The sequence below is a fragment of the Brassica oleracea genome, chromosome C9 (genome assembly GCF_000695525.1).
Source record: "Brassica oleracea var. oleracea cultivar TO1000 chromosome C9, BOL, whole genome shotgun sequence".
Taxonomy (NCBI): Eukaryota; Viridiplantae; Streptophyta; class Magnoliopsida; order Brassicales; family Brassicaceae; genus Brassica; species Brassica oleracea.
In genome coordinates, this window is record NC_027756.1 from 1,929,393 (window position 1) to 1,944,966 (window position 15,574).

General features: G+C 40.3%; 5 protein-coding genes, 3 non-coding genes and 1 pseudogene across 14 annotated transcripts; 6 read left to right on the forward strand and 3 right to left on the reverse strand.

Moving 5' to 3' along the window:
* Positions 1-1,697: 1,697 nt before the first annotated feature.
* On the reverse strand, positions 1,698-2,297 carry LOC106317722 (putative protein TPRXL). The gene has a single exon (XM_013755489.1). The coding sequence runs from the start codon at positions 2,289-2,291 to the stop codon at positions 1,698-1,700; it is 594 nt and encodes a 197-aa protein (XP_013610943.1). The 5' UTR covers positions 2,292-2,297.
* Positions 2,298-3,495: 1,198 nt separating this feature from the next.
* Positions 3,496-6,289, forward strand: LOC106316898 (uridine kinase-like protein 5). 2 transcript variants are annotated; one of them, XM_013754761.1, is made up of 12 exons: positions 3,496-3,630; positions 3,699-3,790; positions 3,876-3,945; positions 4,020-4,232; positions 4,522-4,601; positions 4,689-4,967; positions 5,034-5,094; positions 5,344-5,404; positions 5,478-5,571; positions 5,646-5,718; positions 5,799-5,881; positions 5,961-6,289. In XM_013754761.1, the coding sequence occupies exons 1-12, from the start codon at positions 3,549-3,551 to the stop codon at positions 6,141-6,143; spliced, it is 1,371 nt and encodes a 456-aa protein (XP_013610215.1). In that variant the 5' UTR covers positions 3,496-3,548; the 3' UTR covers positions 6,144-6,289. The 2 variants fall into 2 exon arrangements, with proteins under 2 accessions (XP_013610215.1, XP_013610216.1); XM_013754762.1 differs by having other exon boundaries at positions 5,799-5,834; positions 5,961-6,115.
* Positions 6,290-7,063: 774 nt separating this feature from the next.
* On the forward strand, positions 7,064-10,420 carry LOC106313480. 6 transcript variants are annotated; one of them, XM_013751285.1, is made up of 15 exons: positions 7,064-7,303; positions 7,658-7,765; positions 7,862-7,974; positions 8,066-8,230; positions 8,309-8,413; positions 8,483-8,566; positions 8,638-8,753; positions 8,825-8,926; positions 9,003-9,116; positions 9,186-9,242; positions 9,345-9,411; positions 9,490-9,543; positions 9,634-9,708; positions 9,965-10,000; positions 10,090-10,420. In XM_013751285.1, the coding sequence occupies exons 3-15, from the start codon at positions 7,870-7,872 to the stop codon at positions 10,207-10,209; spliced, it is 1,200 nt and encodes a 399-aa protein (XP_013606739.1). In that variant the 5' UTR covers positions 7,064-7,303; positions 7,658-7,765; positions 7,862-7,869; the 3' UTR covers positions 10,210-10,420. The 6 variants fall into 6 exon arrangements, with proteins under 6 accessions (XP_013606739.1, XP_013606737.1, XP_013606743.1 ...); XM_013751283.1 differs by having other exon boundaries at positions 7,064-7,283; XM_013751289.1 differs by having other exon boundaries at positions 7,064-7,283; positions 7,658-7,758.
* A 548-nt stretch (positions 10,421-10,968) lies between these two features.
* On the forward strand, positions 10,969-11,040 carry TRNAN-AUU. Its single transcript has one exon. It is a non-coding gene; the product is annotated as a tRNA-Asn (tRNA).
* Positions 11,041-11,151: 111 nt separating this feature from the next.
* TRNAP-AGG lies at positions 11,152-11,223 on the forward strand. Its single transcript has one exon. It is a non-coding gene; the product is annotated as a tRNA-Pro (tRNA).
* A 67-nt stretch (positions 11,224-11,290) lies between these two features.
* LOC106315968 lies at positions 11,291-12,178 on the forward strand. The gene is made up of 2 exons (XM_013753822.1): positions 11,291-11,716; positions 11,805-12,178. The coding sequence occupies exons 1-2, from the start codon at positions 11,360-11,362 to the stop codon at positions 11,961-11,963; spliced, it is 516 nt and encodes a 171-aa protein (XP_013609276.1). The 5' UTR covers positions 11,291-11,359; the 3' UTR covers positions 11,964-12,178.
* Positions 12,179-12,447: 269 nt separating this feature from the next.
* LOC106314082 lies at positions 12,448-14,070 on the reverse strand (annotated as a pseudogene).
* A 417-nt stretch (positions 14,071-14,487) lies between these two features.
* On the forward strand, positions 14,488-14,559 carry TRNAD-GUC. Its single transcript has one exon. It is a non-coding gene; the product is annotated as a tRNA-Asp (tRNA).
* Positions 14,560-14,912: 353 nt separating this feature from the next.
* Positions 14,913-15,438, reverse strand: LOC106317351 (cyclin-dependent protein kinase inhibitor SMR1-like). Its single transcript, XM_013755180.1, has one exon. It carries the CDS (start codon positions 15,336-15,338, stop codon positions 15,003-15,005), a length of 336 nt encoding a protein of 111 aa, XP_013610634.1. The 5' UTR covers positions 15,339-15,438; the 3' UTR covers positions 14,913-15,002.
* Between the last annotated feature and the right edge of the window lie 136 nt (positions 15,439-15,574).

Below are 15,574 nucleotides of genomic sequence, written 5' to 3' on the forward strand. Positions count from 1 at the left end.
CGCAAGGTATACTTGTCAAGACGAAGATGGAGTCATGTAACTATACTCATGTTCCGATGCACACGAGTTTGAAAGTATCAAAGGCAGAGGAGGAGCCTGAGATTGATGCAACATCGTATCGAAGCATCATAGGATGCTTAAGGTATCTTCTTCATACACGACCGGACTTGGCGTTTTTGGTTGGTGTATTAAGCAGATATATGCAGAGTCCAAGAGAGAGTCATGGAGAAGCAGTGAAGCATCTAATACGATACATAAAGGGCACTACAGATTATGGTCTCTTCTTCAAACGGGATGGAACAACGGAGATTACAGGTTACAGTGACAGCAGCCATAACATAGACGTTGATGATGGAAGAAGCACTACAGGGTTTATGTTCTACCTAGGAACATCGCCGATCACGTGGACATCGTGCAAGCAACCCACAGTGGCACTCTCTTCATGTGAGGCGGAGTTCATGGCAGCTACGGAAGCTGCAAAACAAGCAATTTGGTTAAAGGAGTTGATGGTCGAGATCATGAACAAAGAAGACAAGAAGGTCGTGTTGAAGATTGACAACAAATCAGCGATAGCCCTCACCAAGAACCCGGTGTTTCACGGTAGAAGCAAACACATACTCTCGAAGTACCATTTCATTCGAGAATGTGTGGAGTTCGACTTTATCGAAGTGAAGCACGTACCTGGAGTGGAGCAGAAGGCAGACATACTCACTAAGCCATTGGCAAGGATCAAGTTCGAAGCAATGCGCAAGTTCATCGGAGTTCAGAAGATCAACATACCTAAGATTCAAGTTGGAATTAAGGGGGAGAATGTTGAATAATTCCAATTAACTTGAGGAGCAAGTTAACTCATTAAAGTGAAGTTTGATGGGTTAAGGAAAAAGTAAAACATACCGAGCTTAGGAATGTTTCCATATTATTATTAGAAAAAGATGTAGCTTCGCTCTTAGGAAAAGATGTAGCTTCTTCCTATATAAAGAGTTCTCATGGAGAGATGTTCCATCAAGAAAAACATATTGAAAGGTTTAGTTTTGAGAGAGTTTTTAAATCTAATAAGAATAGAAGTTCTTATAATCTTTGTGTTTGTGCAACTTTAACTCCCAGCTTGATATTGATCCCCTGGTCTCTTCTATTAATTGAGTGTAACCTTTTACTTTATCTTTGGATATATGGTTCTACTTGTATATACGATAATGATTCTGAGCAGATCGATAAAATCTTCAAAGGAGAACTGAATGATAAAGAAGATTTGGAATTTAACGTAAGTGTTTATTCAGTAACTTGCTATTTACGGTTACGGGTTTCTCTATATATATGAAGATTTGGTTTAACTATTTTTAGAATATTCTTAGGATATTTGTTTTCATATGCATGCCTGCTAACTGAAAACCACAAAACTATACATAATATGTCATTTTATATGATTTTCTAAATTTTTCTACGTAAAGATCGATATATTCAACATTCTAACTGAAACAAATCCATTTTATAACCATAAGAATTAAATGGTTTAAAATACATAACGACTAAGATTACATGATCAGTTAATCACAAAACAACACAAACTAAACATTTAGCACCAAAAAAAAAAAAAAAAAACATTTAGCACAACATCAAACCCTAACCTCCGTACAATGCACGAATATAACGTGTCGAGGAGTGTAACCAAAAGAATTAACTTAACATGAAACTTTCAATCATACAAAGCAGAACCATGCAACGGCGGCGAGAGCAGATCCGGAGACTGAGATCTGAATCGACGAGGCTCTTCCCGTGGGAGCTGAAGCTCCAGGGCCGTCGCTGGTGTTTCCTTCGTCCGTGGACGACGACGGAGACATGTCTGGTGTCGGACCTGGTGGAGACGAGGTGGAGGGTGAGTCAGACGAGCTGGTGGGACCTTCGGATGAGCTAGTGGGTCCTTCGGACGAGCTGGTGGGACCTTCGGAGTTATCGCCTGAGCTTGAGGCGGGGCTTGAAGCCGGGGATTTGGTCGAAGAAGATTTAGGAGGCGTTGCTGGGCTACCACTTGAAGATGGTGAAGAGCTGGGAGTGGCGGTGGTCGGACTCGGAGCAGAAGCCGTTGGCGGCGAGGTTGGGGCGGATGCGGTTGATTTTGGTGAACCCGCAGCAGCTGATTTTGGTGAACCCGTGGCAGCGGGGGAAGGTGAGGTTGAGCTCTTATCGCCATTAGATTTTGGCGCGCCGGCAGGTGATGGAGGATCGGCGGCGAATACGGCGGTTACCGCCAAAGCCGCGACGGCGAGAGACAATAGCCTAAAGGTCATTGTCATTTTTAATGTTAATGTGAGTTTCTTTTGTGTAGTAATTAAGTAATAAACGACTTCTTGTTTTTTTTTGTCTCTTGGGTGTGGTTTATGATAACGGTGAAAAAGTTTGAAAAGTGAAGAAAAGAGTGATTCTTGTTTGTGGAGGAAATTAACCAAGAAGCAAGTTTTAATTTATAGAAGAATTGACCGAAGTTTTGGTTGACCGAGTCCATCGGCACTAGTCTTACAAAAAAAAATTATTGGTTTCATCTTTTTTTTTTTTTTTTTTTTTGATAACTCTGGTATCTAGGCAGCCACAGTCCCAACTATTCCCCGTAGGGAGTCCAGCGCCCTAGCGGAAGAGATGTTAAATCCGCTGTGGCCGGGGCTCGAAATCGTGATGGCGGGCACCTCAGCCGAGGTTCCTTTACCACCAGACCACGAGGCCCGGTTATCTTTCATTCTTTTGTTAGTAAAAGAGAGAACATGTGGTGATGCTAATTGCAACTTTCAAGAGAGAACAAGTGATGAGTAGTGACTTTGTACTAACTAATTAGTTAAATTTCATCAGGACTTAGGTAAAATACTTAGGATTAAAAATTGATCTACGTTCCGTTATGGAGTGACGTTTAAGTTAAATCCAAATACAACCGTTGTGGAAACATATGTTCTTCGCACCAAGATCACCCCATTGATGGAGCGAGTTTAAATCATAGAAGTTGGTGAAGCGAATGAAAGAGAATCTCAAGTATCTGCATTTGCATTCATCTCCACCAAGAGCGTGTGCGTGAGACATTTTTTTCACCAATGTTTTTGGATTATTCAGAATCTTGTGGCTCTGTGCCATCTTAATTAGTGTTTCAATGGAAGCGCACCCATTGGTTTATTTCAACAAGTTATTCATTCAACATTGGTTTATGCAAACCGTAGCAAATCATACCGGCTATTTTACCAAATTTCTATACCGGTTTTCTAAATCACGTTTATAATTGGTAAAATCTAGAACAAAAGAAATTAACTAAAAGATACTCGAAGCGTCCTAATTTACAAGAACATGGCTTACAATACGGCGTCGTTTTCGTCCCCGGCTATATCCCTAAACGCGCCTTTGCATGCACATCAGGTGAAAACCTAAGCTACCTGATGGGCTACATGATACATATTTATAGCAAATCATTATTATCTAATTAAAAAAAAAAATTCAGATTTGTTTTCTTTCTTATTTGATTTACTGTGTAAACGTTTAGATTCAAAGCTATCAGATTGAGGAGGAAGAAGCAGATGGAGCAATTATCTAATGGCTCGATCACTGACAATATTTTCCCTTCAGCTCCGGCTCCTCTTAAACAGCCTTTCGTGATCGGTACGTTTCCACCTCCGTCGCGACTTTTTTAACCCTCACTTTTGTTAGAATTATCTCTACTCATCCAGGTGTTGCCGGCGGAACCGCCTCCGGGAAGACAACGGTCTGCGACATGATCATGTCTCAGTTACACGATCAACGTGTCGTGCTTGTGAACCAAGTAACATAATACACTGTTTCCATCTATATTGTCACGGATCCTATCGGAAACTTCAAATTTTGTAAATAACAAAATCGAGTTTCAGGATTCGTTTTATCATTCGCTGAGTGAAGAGAAACTAAAGAAGGTTCACGAATACAATTTCGATCATCCTGGTATAACTAGTAAATCAAAATCGATTGTTTTTTTTGGGGGGTTTCATTCACGTTTTTAAACTACGTATACGTAGACGCGTTCAACACGGAGGTTTTGCTTTCTTGTATGGAGAAACTACGGTCTGGCCAACCAGTGAGCATCCCTAGCTACGATTTCAAAACCCATCAGAGCATTGAGTCAGCCAGTCCGGTTAACCCAGCTGACGTAATCATCTTAGAAGGGATATTGGTTCTTAATGACCCTCAAGTTCGTGACCTCATGAACATGAAGATCTTTGTCGATACAGGTTTGTTTGTATATCCTCTTAGCTCAAGATGAATCATTTTAACCAAGCAGTAGTAGCCTAGTGAGAAAAGACTTGGGGGCACGTAAACCATTTTGGCCAGTTCGGTCCATGGAGTTTATATGGTAGTTCAGTAACAAATAATTTCCCTACCCCTAACATTAGTGGTAGGCATTCTAAACTCGGATCATGCAATGTATTAGCTAGTCTGTTAGTGTTTGTCCTGGGACCGACCGGAAGCTGATAGGCATCCCAAATAAGAATTATATGCTCACAAGATTCACTGATGCAGATGCTGATGTACGTCTCTCGAGGAGGATACAGCGTGATACCGTCCAGAGAGGAAGAAACATCCAAAACGTGCTTGAGCAAGTCAGTATATACTCTCTCTCTCTCTCTCTCTGTATCACTCTTGTTGTTTAATGGAAGTTATACGTGAATGTTTATTTCATTTTACAGTACACCAAGTTTGTGAAGCCGAGCTTTGATGAGTTCATCCAGCCATCGATGAAGTATGCTGATATAATCATACCTCGAGGAGGAGACAACGATGTTGCCATTGACCTCATTGTTCAACATATCCGTACAAAGTTGTGCCAACACAACCTCTGTAAGATATACTCAAACATCTTCATCATATCTTCTACGTTCCAGATCAAAGGAATGCATACTCTTATCCGCGATGTCAACACAACAAAGCATGATTTCGTCTTCTATGCTGACCGATTGATTCGACTGGTAAAGCCAAAAACATATAGGCTTTCACATTCACAAAACTAAAGAGTGGGTGTTGTATGTGTTTAGGTTGTGGAACATGGACTTGGTCATCTTCCTTTCACAGAGAAACAGATAACTACTCCAACAGGTAACTAAACTACCCAAATATTCTGGATTCGGTCTAGCGGAATGTACCAGAGAGTGATGGTTCGAACGAAGCTAGATTAGGAAACATTTAATTTGGGTGATTTTGTTAGAGTCGGCTTGTAATGGAAACTATATTCCCATTTTGGATTAAAATTATAAGATGTCGATTAAAAGAAAAAAACTACTAACAAGTTTGAGAAAGGGGTGGTATTAGCAGTACTAACTGTTTGCATGATTTAAAACTTAACAGGATCGGTGTACACTGGAGTAGACTTCTGCAAGAGATTGTGTGGCGTCTCGGTGATCAGAAGGTATCTATTACATTAGTTTCTCTGCTTTGTAGTTCGTACTTCGTAGCTCTATGTTGTTTATGGTATTTTACAGTGGAGAAAGCATGGAGAACGCACTAAGAGCTTGTTGCAACGGAATCAAGATTGGTAAAATCTTAATCCACAGAGAGAATAACGATGGTCGTCAGGTCTGTTTCCTTTCTCTGAGAATACGTTTTCTTACACATCTCAGCTCCAATGATTGAGTGATATTTATGTGTAGTTGATATATGAGAAGTTACCAAAAGACATCGCAAGCAGACATGTCTTCCTCCTTGACCCTGTTCTAGCTTCAGGTTCGTAGTAATACCCACACAAAAAGATATAAACAAAGGTTATAACATTCAATGCCTAACCCTTTAAGAGTGTTAAACAGGAAACTCAGCAGTGAAGGCTATATCTTTGCTTATCAGTAAGGGAGTTCCAGAATCACATATCATCTTTCTTAACCTCATAGCAGTAAACAACCAACCAAACAAAACCTTTTGTCTGCTTTTCCTCACTCGTATTATTTACTGATGCAAGAATAAAAATGCAGGCACCTCAAGGTATTCATGCGCTATGCAAGAAACATCCAATGGTAAAGATTGTGACTTCGGAGATGGATGCCTCCCTCAATGAGGACTCGCGTGTGATTCCAGGCCTGGGAGAATTCGCAGACCGTTACTTTGGTACTGACAACTCAAAAAATTATCAAGCTGGTCTGAAAGTCTCAAAGTGAGCTAAAAAGATGTGCTGTTTTTTCATACTTCTTAATTAAAAGAATGTGATGTTCCCTTCACAAATAACCTTCTAATACATCCTGAGTTTCTTCCAACCTCATTTTTTTCTGGTTTGCCAACATTCGTTTAAATTCTCTGTTTCTCCATCCCGAACACATTACATAATATATTCAGTCACATCTTATAGTTGCTTATGGTTTATACGATACTTGATTTATTTTGGCTTTGAATTTGAATAAAAGACATACAAGATTAGGTAATAATTCCCGGGAAAATAAGAAGCAACCATCTCATTGCATTGCAGCGTCTTTCAAAACCAATACTGTCGTTGCAAGCCAGCTTTTAAATTAAAAGAACCAATCTAAAGGCAGCAGCAAAAAAAAAAAAGAAATGGTTACTATAGGCGAGGCTTACGTGAGACATCACAACACCAAACGGCACCGTTGTGGCCACGGTATAAGTTCCAAGCCGTTCGCCATTATCGGCATACCAAAGAGTGGGAGTGCGATCCTTGGCGCAGGAGAATAGCATATCGCCATCTCTGTTATACCTTAGGAACGACGTTCATGACCCTTATTCAATATCAGTCTCATTTTTCAAAAGCTCTCATTTTTTTCTAACGTTTGAATGCAAGAGAAAGATAGAGATTCGAGTCTTATCACAACGCTTCAAATCTGAGAACTGGCAGACGACGATGACGACAAACGAAGCAGAAGCAGAAGAAGAAGAAGAGCTACAGAAGATTTTCAGACAAAACCCTAGTTCACTTGTGCTTTGTTTTATTTACACTTTACAAACATGCCATGAAGCCCCGTCTGGCTGCCACGTGGTTACCTTGCCAGTGGTTTACTTTACACTCTGCCACGTGTATATATTCATGCCTTATTTCAATGGGCCTGAACGAAAGGCCCAGTTAAGATACACGAAGGTGAAACGCAGCCGATTTTACCGCTTCCTGTGGCAGTAATTTCGACGGAGCGTGGACCATCGCTGTGGGATTCAAAGCTGAAGGAGAGAAGATCTCGCAAACGTTGAACCAGACCCCGTTTTTGCTCTTTTTTGATCGGCGCTTTGACGAGTTCTAAGTTTTATTGTCTCCGTCTCTGTCGCCAATAGTCATCAGACAGGACCGGTAACAGGTTTCTTTCTTTCTGTTTCGGTATGCGATCGCATGTTCTTCTTTTTTTTTGGAATTGTTGTCGGTTGATTTATGCTCAGAAATTTGTTATTTCGAAAATTATTGTCGTGTTGGTGTGTGATCCCTTGGTGAATTTCAATTTAAGATTCTTTGGTAGTGATTTACAGTAGCATACCCTAAGAAGAGTATTGATATGGTGTCATAGCTTGGGGGAAAGCTATTCTCTTAGGAGATGATATTGTGGATTGGTTAAGGATAACGAGTTTCCACTCTATGATGATATATAGTGTAGGCTGCTTTATAAAGCTTTTCTCTTTCAAGATCCTCAAGGATTGTTCTTAAGTTGATCATGTTCTCTTACTCTTTTTGTTGTAGTTAGATGCATCGAATCGAAGGATGCAATTGTGACGTAAGCCAAGGAATCGAACATGTGCACTTCTTTGTAGCCCAACTTTGTACACCTGCATAGACAGTAGGTATCAGGTAATAAACCTCTAGGCACATTCTGTAGTGGGTGCTTTTTTTTTCTTTTCCACAAGGCTTTTAAAATGTGTATCTAAGTGAAGTATTAAACCATAGAGGAAAACATGAGAAGACCCAGCCAAATGATGAAGCTACTTGTAGCATCCTTCTTCGGGGTTATAGTTGGTTTCCTTATGGGCATTACTTTTCCAACTCTCACCTTAACTAAGGTAAGACTAACACTCTTCTCCTCTTGGTGGCACCATGTCTCTATCTCTATACCTTTTTTCCAACTTGATTATGTCATTTTGCTATGGTTAGATGAATCTTCCATCCACATTGTTCCCCTCCATCGATCTTGCATACATTGAGGATAAATACTCGGACTTATCAAGAAAAACACTGTTTAGCTCTTGGTCTTCCACAAAGAGCTCCAAACCCAAGAATGACATCCCTGATCCACCCTATACTTATAATGATACTAAGGTTGGGGGTCAGCTATATCTTGTTAAGACTCTCTATGTTTTTATTATGAAATGATGGAACTTTATAGAGGTGTTGCAGATATGGGTTCCTAGTAATCCCCGTGGCGCTGAGAGGCTGCCTCCAGATATAGTCACACCTGAATCAGATTTATACCTCCGTCGTTTGTGGGGTGACCCTAATGAGGTTGGATCTACTGACTTGTTGTATGGCTTTAAGATCATGTTATACATTTTGTTTGGTTATGGCGTGTAGGATTTGAAAACCAAGCAGCGGTATCTAGTAACGTTTACGGTTGGTTATGGTCAGAGGAAAAACATAGACGCTGCGTTGAAGAAGGTATACTATACTGCCTCCTTGTGTTTCTTTTTGTAATCTTCTTTCATTAGCTTAACTTTTGAATCTCTCAGTTCTCAGATAACTTCACTATAATGCTGTTTCACTACGATGGCCGGGCCAGCGAGTGGGAAGAGTTTGAATGGTCGAAGCGAGCCATTCATGTGAGCATCCGAAAACAAACGAAATGGTTAGCGAGCTAAACACCAATCTTCCTCCTAATAAGAGTTTCTATGTACTGACTATGAATTTTCCATGAAGGTGGTACGCCAAGCGGTTTCTTCACCCGGACATAGTTGCTCCCTATGATTATATCTTCATATGGGATGAGGATCTTGGCGTGGAACATTTTGATTCTGAGAAGTATGTTTTTTTTTTTGAAACTTTGACTTACTTCTAATGGCTTATTAGCTTATTAACAGTTAAAATGATATGATAGATATCTGGCGGTGGTGAAGAAACATGGTTTGGAGATCTCACAGCCTGGGTTAGAGCCCTATGAGGGTCTCACATGGGAGATGACAAAGAAAAGAGACGACACTGAAGTCCACAAGTGAGTTTCCTAAGTACTTTCTTTACCATTGCAATGATCATATTCAACAGCTTTTGCATGTTCTTGCAGGCATGCTGAGGAGAGGAATGGGTGGTGCAGTGATCCAAATCTACCCCCTTGTGCAGCGTATGCTACTTTATACACATATCAATATAACTTTTCTTTTTAGTATTTCACTGATGGTTAGTGAGTATCTTTATCGTTCATGATTATGTAAATGACATTCAGATTCGTAGAGATTATGGCTCCTGTTTTCTCCCGTAAAGCATGGCGATGTGTGTGGCATATGATTCAGGTATGACAAAAAGGAACCTAACTCCGTGTCATCTTTGTTTCCCTTCAGCAAATTCTAACGGTTAAGTTATAACCGCAGAACGATTTAGTTCACGGATGGGGTCTGGATTTTGCGGTTCGAAAATGCGTTCAGGTATGCCTTTTGGACACACACCTATATCCACAGTTAGATATCTCTGTCATGGATTCTATATATACTTCTCAATAATCTTGCAATTAATAGAACGCGCACGAGAAAATTGGAGTGGTAGATGCTCAATGGATTATTCATCAAGGTGTTCCATCACTAGGGAACCAAGTATGTTCACAACTTTCCTCTTCCATTTATTTTATGGTTTACTAAACTAAGATTTTACATTTTGTGGGCTGCCTTTAGAAACTATATTACACAGTTTCTCCACTGTATAAATCATGTAGTCACATTTCTCAATGTCAAAACCAATACAAAGATTAGTAATTGTGGAATATTTTCATCATTGGCGGAGTGATGTAAACTACATTGAACAGAGTTAACCGTTGTCCATTTTTTTCTTGGTGAATCTAACATTTGATAGGGACAACAAGAGGAAGGGAAACAACCATGGGAAGGGGTAAGATATTCATGCAAGATTCTTTAGTGTTTGTAGTCTTTTAAGATATAACAAAAACACTTTCTGACTTTAAATCTGTTATCTCTCAGGTGAGGGAAAGGTGCAGGAGAGAGTGGACGATGTTTCAAGACAGATTGGATGAGGCAGAGAAAGCTTACTTTGAAGCATCTGCTCACAACAATTCTTCTTCTTCACGACCTCACCGGTAACAAAAGGACAAAAACTGTCTCTTTCTGAGTTCCTCCAACCCGTTGCTTTCATTTTGTGTTTGTGGAAAAGAGCAGTCTCTTTCATCCTATCTGCTAACGAAATATGAAATATCTAAGCGCATTCATTAACTTTATTTTCTTTTGTTAAATCATAGTATTGTATGAGAATTCCAGAGGAAAGTATAGATAAATATTATGCGCTTCTTACTTATATCACTTTTACATTGAGCTATATAAAAAAATCTTCAATGAAAGTTGCTGGCTAAGAGCATCTCCAACTCCATTCCACAATCTACTGCAAAATAGAGCGATGAACAAACAAAAAAGTGATTAGTCCATAAATTATGGAGTAAAGTTGGAGATGTTCTACCAGTGCCTAACACAAGCACCACATCTTCAAGTATTGGGTTCTAGTGCCCAAGGAGGGCATATGGATTTAATACTAGATATGCTCTTTATGAAACAATGGAAAGAACATTGGAATACGTTGTCATCCACACTTAGAGATAGAAAGATTGATTGCTATTAACTGAATTTAAGCTGGAAATTTGATTAAATGAAAAAAAAAAACACATTTGAATGATTAAAAATCCCTTCTGAAATTAATTGTGAACTTGATTGAAAAATAAAAGAATGAAGCTGGAGATTAAGCTAAAATCAACAGAAAACACCATTGTAGACCAAAGCATCAGATTAGATAACATGTCTGTACGCTAAGACTTTGACTTAATTCTTTAACTCAAGCTAACAAACACAAGAGGGCGTTTGGTCTAGTGGTATGATTCTCGCTTATTGTGCGAGAGGTCCCGAGTTCAATTCTCGGAACGCCCCTTTTTTTTCTCCCTTTTGCAGGCCTTTTTGGGCCTATAATATGTACTCGGCCTCATGTATCAAAGCTATGGGCCCATGTATCAAAGCTGAGCTGTAAAAAAAAACACAAGAGGGCGTTTGGTCTAGTGGTATGATTCTCGCTTAGGGTGCGAGAGGTCCCGAGTTCAATTCTCGGAACGCCCCTTTCTTTTTCCCCTTTTGCAGGCTTTATTTTGGGCCCATGTATCAAAGCTGAGCTGTAAAAAAAAAAACATTTCTATTTGCAAAGATCTAAACCAAATCCAAAGCGTCCCACTGAATTTTCTCTCGCTCCACCGCGATGGAAAGAGAGGACGAAGAGTGGGAACTATGCAACGACGACGGCTTCGTTTTCAAGCGAGAGAAGCGGAGCCGTATCTCGGACCCCGGAGAAACATCCAATCCTTCGAATCCGGAGCTAGATCCCGCCGCCGAGGAGAGGAATCGAAGGATGCGGAAGAAGAGAACGCTGGCGAAGCTCAGAAGCAAGTACCGGAGTGAGATCCAGCAGTGGGAAGCTCTGTCGAACAGATTCAACGCTGCTCTGTTTCGAACGACGCTGGGAGAAGAAGAAGAGAGGTTAAACGCGAACGAAGCGACGTCGTTTCGCGATGGTTCCTCTCCCGCGTCTGTTTTCATCGACGAACATCTCTCTATGGTAATTAGTGTTTTTTTTTCTTTGCCCGTTCGATTAAAAACGGTTAGTCGTATATTTAAATTAGCTGTACATGTTTGAGAATTTGCAGGCGGAAGCACAAGAAGTGATAATCAATGATGTGTCGAACCTGTGCGAAGTTGCAGAGAGCATAACTAGAGTAATGGAAGAAGAAAGGAAGCAGTCATTGTTTGATCTTGATGTTTGGAGCTCACCGACGAATCTAATGGCGTCGCTTTGTGCTGATTAAACACTTAGTTCTGAACCCTCTGCCCTTTACATTCTTGTCTTGTGTTCGAACTGTATTAACAAGATGTGAAACATAACATCTGCAGCATTAACTTAAGAATCACACTGTGAGTTAAGTGTTTATATGTATGTGTTACAATGTAACATGTTTCAAACAATCTAAAGATGTTGGAAGGTAGAAGATTATATGGTTGAAGATTTTACCTGATGAGAGGATTTGATCTTTTACAATACATTTAGTGTGCGTCTTCTTCAGATTTAGCTTATCAACATCAGGTCCTAGCTCTATCAGTTTTGCAGTAGTTAGCTTCTCTACTTTGCTCTCTTCTTAACCCAAACACACCAACAAGTCGTTTAATTAGTTTTTACTTTGCTCTCTTCAGAAGGAATCTGTTATGTGTCTGTTATTCATGAAACTGCTTTTAACGGTTTCCCGTTTGGCTTCAAAGAGGAAGTAACCATGTGGAGTACGTATAGTGCATTGACAATCTCACAAGTCAACTTTTACAACTTCCTAAAGAGAACTAATCAAAGCCCAAAAGAAAGTTTTGGCTGAAAATACAGACCATCTTTTAATCTGTCGTGTACAAAACTAGAACCTGATGCAGTAAACAGAGCGTTGGCATAATATCATTCTCTTCTTCTTTCACTGGATCCACAAAAACTGAAGCTAACAACAGAAAATATCAGCGTTGGCCTATCAAATCTCTTTGGGATGACATCATCCTCAGAATCCAATTGATCACTGTCATCACTATCATTGGATCTTCTCTGGTTACGTGTATCCCTTTCATTTCTTCTAAAGCCATGACTTGAGTCTCCTCCATAAGGTCCTCTGTTTCTTCCTGCAAACTCCTCTCGGTTCCAATACCTTATTCTACCAGACTCTTCTTCCTCCGGAGCTTCCTCTTCCTCCCACTCCTTGTCTGCTGCCTCCTCTATCTCAGCTATGAATCTGTCTAACTCCTCCTGGTCACTATCTTCATCAACCCGTTCTGTTTCTTCTGTATTCACCACACTAGTCCCTCGTTCTGATTGTTTATCTCCATGGAAGACATACGGGCTTCCTTCTTTTTTTTGTCGATTGCATTGAAGAACGTTGACGCCACTCTCTGGATGCTAGCCATTGCAACGGGATCTTCGGGGTTAACACCCGTTCTCCTTAGCTGCTGTTCTGTTTTCTTGATGTTCAGCTTCTGAGATTCAAGTGCTTGTTCAAATCTCGCTTTGAATAAAGCCTGCAAAGCATAGATACTTGGTTCATACCAAACCACTACAAAATAATAGTTAGAGCAAGCAACACAACAATGATCATCTAAGCCAATGATTTGGGTTTGCACATCGTCCTAGGCATGGGCACATTTGTCCGAAAAATGAGGTTCTGAACCACTCCCCCCAAAGACCCCACGAACACCAACGGGGACATAGTTTTTGTTCTTGAAACCGATTTTCTTGAACGCTTGGGTCTGCTCTGGTGTGAAAAGCTACGGATCATGCACTGGTGAGGGGCAGCTCAGGGAGTTCGTATTTCTTGAGCTTTTGTAATAGAAGCGCAATTTTCTTCTTTGCCTGCATCGTTTACAACACACATGAGCATTTTGAGAAACATCAGCAATTGAACTCGACTGAAAGTTCCTACAGAACCACACTTTAACTCAACCTATTCACATATACAAGTTGTGTAATACAATACACAAACACAAGAACATTTTCGATAAGACAAATGAGAAACATAACTCCATGCCGACAGAATAACACTGAAAGTTCCTACAGGAACCACACTTTTAACTCAACACTATCTCAACCTATTCACAGTAAGCAAAACCACACATAAAGTCTCAAACTTGAACAAATACAAATCAATCACAATATGTCAAAAGGCAAAAGACTTGAATACCCTTTTGAGGTTGTAAATGAGTCTTTCTTCATCAGTCATGAGTTTCTTCATCAATTTTTTTAGCTCTTCTAATCTCTCTTAACGTCTTACCAGACTCTTTGCGCATCCTACTCTCCACTTTCTTCCTCTCGACGTCGACATAGCTCGAGTTCCTTGAAGACTTGATGCATTGATGAACTGGGATTGCCTTCACTGGAGCTACCTGGTTGCAGCATCACATTGCTTGTAACAGGATTCGATGACAAACCCAGATTCCTTCAAGATCAAAATCCAAAAAGCCATAAGCAAAACCAATCATTTGGGCATAAAGATGTAAACTTTGGGGTGATCAAACGAATCTGGGTGATGGGTATTGAAATGAAGAGAATAGGATCAGAGGTGGAAAATGTGAAATTACCTGCAGGAATCGGAGTGAAGGAGAGAGGATAAGGACCGACCATTTACAAGTCCTCGAGGGACTCCTCCTCGCGAACATTTGGCTTTACGCCAGTGAAGCTTTTGCAGCAGAAGGAGAACTGGGGAAAACGAATTCGAACAAGAGAGAAACAAGTTGTTGAGGTCGGTTTTAGAAGACGATTCCTGAACATTTAACATTTATATAAATTATATTTATTTTCAGAACAACTGAGTCGTTGTAGTATAGTGGTTAGTATTCCCGCCTGTCACGCGGGTGACCCGGGTTCGATCCCCGGCAACGGCGTATATTTTTTATTTTGGGCGACGAAACAGTGGAGAGGTAAAGAAGGAGCATTTGAAGTTTGGCCGTTCGTTAGGATCTTCTTTCCAGCCTGAAGTAACAATAATCCCTAACTCCCTATGTAAATCTTCAGCACTCAGCCTCAAGTTCAGAACCTTGAATTAATATTCGTTCTTGAACTAAATTTTGATTCAAGAAGCGACAACTTGTGCGACAAGACACCATGGCAGAGATGAGTCAAGGGTGTTCAGTCTAATTGATTTCGATTACTTTTAGATTCTGGTTTATTTGTGAAACCAAACTAAACTAAAATTAAAGTAGCAAGCAAATTGTTAAAGACAAATTCTAAAAGCCCATAAAATATTCTGATTAAAGAATCTATTCTAAGTTTATAGTCGAAGCTAAAGTGACAAAGAGTCGTCTTTGAGAATACATATCGTTTTACACTAACGGCGTCGTATAAACACCGTCTCCAAATCTTCCGGAGGCACGAAGTATTCTACACCAACATTGCTCCGACACTTCAACGCAGGTCGGCGTTTCCTTGGCGCCGGCGGACACTTCAGTTTCTCCGAGAACTTCGCTTCTTTCGCCGTGGGCGTGATGCAGCACTCTTCGCTACTATTATACTTTTCTTCTTCAGCTTCTGTTTCTCTCTCCGGCTTTCTCAACTTCGTCTTCACCGGTTTAAGCGAAGCCCGAATAGATATTTCGGCAATGACCCATTTTCGACAGTCGGTGTCTAATCCTCTGCCGATTTGTGATTTCTTCGACGATCCCATATTTTTTTGTATTGGTTCCGATCAAGTAGAGGATACGGTGAGACGAGTAGGTGTGAAAACAAAAAGAAGAATGAAGGGATAAGTGAAAAGTCTGCGAAAGATTCACACTTATAAAGACACACGTCTTGTAATTGCCTTGCTTCCCCAGGAATTTTAAAGACGAGGGAAGCTTACAGAGGAAGCAGAGGGAAGGGCAAAATAGGAAGTTAAATAACGTGTTTTTTTTTTTTTTTTTG